Source organism: Macrobrachium nipponense, chromosome 2 (assembly GCF_015104395.2).
Source record: "Macrobrachium nipponense isolate FS-2020 chromosome 2, ASM1510439v2, whole genome shotgun sequence".
NCBI classification, from domain to species: Eukaryota; Metazoa; Arthropoda; class Malacostraca; order Decapoda; family Palaemonidae; genus Macrobrachium; species Macrobrachium nipponense.
The window spans coordinates 170,611,807-170,616,806 of NC_087201.1; the positions used below are offsets into that span (position 1 = coordinate 170,611,807).

The following is a 5,000-nucleotide window of genomic DNA, read 5'->3' on the forward strand; positions in this document are numbered from 1 at the left end:
GAATGTGTGTTCATTAAGCTGTAATCATATCCTGCGTGTTCATCATGTAAATACCGGTTTCTTTGTAAGGCAAAAGATGAGAAGAACAAAAAAAATTACCAACATTTCCTTTTTAAACTTAAGATACATTTTCAACAATTTCTTTAAAATAGTACCTCACCGTTTTCTGTATCGTCCTTTGCAAATCGTCTCCGACCTTATGTACCTTTACCGTAAAGTCCGTGACTCCTGTTCTTTTGCATTTTCTGTTGAAAAATATCCATCAACTTCTTAAAAAAATAAAAAACATATTGCATTTTCGTACCTCAATCCCTTTCGGGTTTAGCGTTTCTCTGAGCTCCTGTTTCCAACTGGAATATATTAGCTCCCACTTTTCTTATATATTCTTTTCCAAGAGTAAGCCCTTTACTAAAACCTTTTGGTTTTATTTAGCGATTCTGGCTCTTAATTTCACAATTCATTTGTGTTCCGTCATTCATATTCAGAGAGAAATGCTGGTCACGATTGCTTCAAAAATTACTAATGATTCGAAAAAATTATGTAAATTCCGTCTACGACTTTTAGCATATAACTTGACTGCCAGTTCAGTGGGAAAGGTTTGATTCCTCGATTATTTTCTCGGAAAACTTTCAAAGGTTTCTAACACCGACGTATAAACCGAATCCTTATTATTCTCGTGGACGTCAGGCAACGTCTTTTCCCGTTGCTGAATATAAAACACCACAGGATTTATTTGCAACTTGCAAACACTTCAGAGTGCCTTAGCAGATACGCAACTCTGCTCTTTAAGACCGAAGGCAATTCTAATTCTGTAAGCGATCCCGAGAGGTTTCGGGAATCAAGACTTTTCTAGAATTTTTATTTCGAGAATTTTCAAGTATTTTTATTTCCTACGTTGCTGATTGGAGATAATTTTTTTTTTTTTTGTAGTAGATGGGTGTGCCGGTAGGCATAACTGTATATCAGCTATGCATAGACAATTAGATGCCAAATGTTAACATTAAAGTTAAGTATATTAATCTTAGATACTAACCTTTTTTATTGTATTAAATCTTTTAAAAGTGTATCTTTTTTTTTTTTTTTTTTTTTTTTTTTTTTTTTAGTAGATGGGTCCGGTAGGCAAAACTGTATATCAGCTATGCATAGACGCCAAATGTTAATATGTAAATTAAGTCCATAACATTAGATGTTACTTCATGTTTTTCTTTTTATTTTATGAAATCATTTAAAAGGGTAAAAATCCTAAGAAGACGAGATGGGCCTGAGATCTTAATCATGAAAAAAATACCCTCTACAAAAAGTGCCTGTTTTTGTCGAGTCATACGAATGTTGTAAACGAAATGTACCTATGAATAAATGCTATTACATATTCTGTTGATTTTTTTATTTTACATACGTAAATGATACGTCATGCAAGATGCCTAGAAATTTAAAATGAACTTTTGTTAATTTATTTTATAGCTTGATGCTGTCAAAAGAATTTGAAACAATGCACCTTTGCCCTAGTGAGTAATATAGCTTCATACAAGCAATATACTGTTGGAGTAAATAAAAATGCATGTCCATGAATGCCATCAAATAAGAACATAAAACAAATGAACTGCGTGATGAAAATAACACAAGCGAAAGAAAATGAAAGAAATTAGGATATATACAGTAATTAAATGCAACAAAATCGTCAGCATTATTCTTCTCCATTTGGGTGACTATACCCAGAGAACGTGTAAACAAAAAATACAGAAAATGACAACAAGGATAGAATATAGAATTTTGGCCCAAGGCCAACCACGGGGACCTATGAGGTCATTCATCGCTGGAAGGGAAATTGATAGCATGAGAGTTTGAAAGGTGTAACAGGAGAAAAAGGGAATATGAAAGGATGTACAGTAAAAGGAATGGAAGGGGGTTGCAGCTAGGGCCCGAAGGGACGCTGCAAAGTCCCTTAAGTAACGACTAAAATAAGAAATAAAGACCATTGGATTTGTAACTAACCTGCTAATGGTAGCAACTCCGTGAGGGGACTTGAAGGAACCTTGAGATTTGAGGGTTCCTGGCGACTTGGGTCTCTTGAGGGTGCTCGAGGGCGACCTACTGTTACGCCAGAAATGGTTAAGAAGAGGCATTAGAAAGCGCTCGGCTGCGTGAGCATTTGATAATACGTCTCATCTAAAATATAACTCCTATATTTTTTTTCTCTAGTTTGTGCTAAATATTCTTCAATTTCTATTTCCCTCAATTTGTTCTAACCATTCTTTGATTTAGCTTATCATCAATTTATGCTTAACATTCTTAATAAACTAACCATTCTTTGATTGACATTTTCACTAATTTATGTTATACATTCTTTATAAACTAACCATTCTTTGATTGACATTTTCACCAGTTTATGCCAACTACTTTATATAAACTACATATTCTTCGAATGACTTTTTCATTCATTTATGCTAACCACTTTATAAACTACATATTGTTTGATTGATATTTTCATTAATGTATGCTAACCATTATTCTTCATAAACTAACCATTCTTTGACTGATATTTTCCTCACTTTTGGCAACCACTCTTTATCGTTTGTTTGTATGGTGTTTTAACGTTGCATGAAACCAGTGGTTATTCAGCAACGGGATCAACGGCTTTACGTGACTTCCAAACCACGTCGAGAGTGAACTTCTATCACCAGAAATACACATCTCTGACCCCTCAACGGAATACCCAAGAATCGAACTACCCATTCTTTATTGACATTTTCATTCATTTATGCTAACAATTCTTCTTTATAGACTAACCATTCTTTGACCGACGTTTTCATCAGTTTAAGCTTAACATTCTTTATAAACTAACCATTCTTTGATCGATATATTCCTCCATTTTTGGTAACCACTTTATAAATCACCCATTCTTTAACTGACATTTTCATTCATTTATGCTAACCATTCTTTTTTATGAACTACCCATTCTTTGATTGATTTTTTAATTCATTTATGTTAACCATTCTAATTTATGAGCTAACCATACTTCGACTGATAGTTTGCCTACATTTTTGCTAAGCAATCTTCGCAAACTACCCATTCTTTAATTTACAATTTAATCAGGTTTTGCAGACCATTGTTCGCTTTACATGTTCGTCAATTTATGCTAGCCATTCTTTGCTCTATACTTTCATAAGTTTAAGCTAACCAATCCTTGATTCATATTTTCGTTAATTAGTGCTAATAATTCCTTACTTTACAAATTAAACCAAATTATGCAACCCTGTTTTTTCTACTATAATAACTCTGAGAAACGAAAAAATGAGTCTGCTGTATAAATAGTTAATTGATAAAATTTAAAGTAATCGTTAATATGTTTTTCTTCAACATATACTCAATATTTTTCTGAGTTAATGACTAAGTAAAAGGAAATAAAAACAATCCCTTTAGAAACCAGGGCGATTAAAAAAAAGAAATCAATATTTAATAAAAACAAAAAGTACCAAGCAAGACAACCGAACCTTCCTTACTGGACCTGCTCCTCCTCCTCCCCCTCCTCCTCCTCCTCGAAGATCTGAACTTCCAAGTGGCTCCTCCTTACCTAGTTAGTTTCTGGAGCTCCTCCGGAGTTAGGTGGAGTTTTTCATAAGAGGCTTTGACGCAGTCCGGCGGACCTCCGTAAGTCCCTCCAAGTCCTCCAACACTTATTATGGAGCCCACTCGTGGTAGGCCGCCTCCGTCCTAAAGGAATGCCAGGATTGAGTTTATTTCGACTTTGAAATTTCTCGATCCAAACTTTCATAACTATGCTTCATTTATCCAAAATGTGGGAAACTCTAATAATCTCTCACTCTTGCCTTCATGTCTTTACGTTACTTAATTATTATTTATTTATTTTTTGTTAAAATTAAATATAGCATCGAAGCAATTAAGGAAAGTAAACATTATCAACAGCTGATTATGAAAAATTGAGAAAATATTTGGTATCGTTTCGTACCCCACATAACTACACACCCAAATGATATATATATATATATATATATATATATATATATATATATATATATATATATATATATATATATATATATATATATAAATATATATATATATATATATATATATATATATATATATATACACATATACAAACATATACATATATATATATATATATCTATATATATATATATATATATATATATATATATATATATATATATATCTATATATATATATATATATATAATTACATATACACACACACACACACACATATATATATATATATATATATATATATATATATATATATATATATATATATATATATTATATATATATATATATATATGATGTATGTAAGTATGTAATTTGGTGTAGAGATTTCCTGTACAAAAACATACCGAATGTTATCTCCATTTTTCTTATCGTTAGCCATCATTCATTTTTATTTTTCTTGTAGGTTACAATGCACCCATTTACCATTTTCCACCAACACGAACCTAAATTTGATTTTTCCAAATATTCAAGAAGCTTAGGTAAATCAAATCAGTACCAATTACGAAACCAAGAAGGTATCAATTACAAATGACCCAAACTTTCAAAGCCGCCATCAAACTAGTATTCTCCGGATCAAGGTATCTTACCTGAGACTGGGGATGATGTCCCTGACAGGTATGAGAGGGTCTCCTCCAGAAGAGCAGGAGGAATATGAGGCCGTTGAGAAGCAGCAAGGAAACTCCCAGACCAACTGTCACCAGCAGCGCCGTGGAATATCGAACATACTCGTCTGTATCAGGTAGCATCATCTTCGGGCTGATGCTGTAGGTGGGTGAGATATGACGTGTGAGTTTCGCTGAATGAATTTTTTTTTTTTAAACCTCTGTTCTTGTTCATGATTCTGGGGCATTTCTTAAAACGGTGACATTGTCAAGAGGTACTCAACTACTTATACAAGAAGGTTTTCTTATATTTTTCACATCGTTCTTGATTATGTGACATTTCTTAAGAAGTGATAATGATGGGAG

The 5,000-nt window shown here is 32.8% G+C and overlaps 1 protein-coding gene across 1 annotated transcript in view; it reads right to left on the reverse strand.

Moving 5' to 3' along the window:
- The window catches only part of LOC135221374 (uncharacterized), a 42,576-nt gene that overhangs the window by 14,625 nt on the left and 22,951 nt on the right, over positions 1-5,000 (reverse strand). The window contains exons 8-10 of the mRNA XM_064259173.1: positions 4,620-4,794; positions 3,572-3,711; positions 1,993-2,091 (exon numbers count right to left, since the gene is read on the reverse strand). Coding sequence (XP_064115243.1) covers positions 1,993-2,091; positions 3,572-3,711; positions 4,620-4,794 — 414 coding nt within the window. The remainder of the gene's footprint in view (positions 1-1,992; positions 2,092-3,571; positions 3,712-4,619; positions 4,795-5,000) is intronic.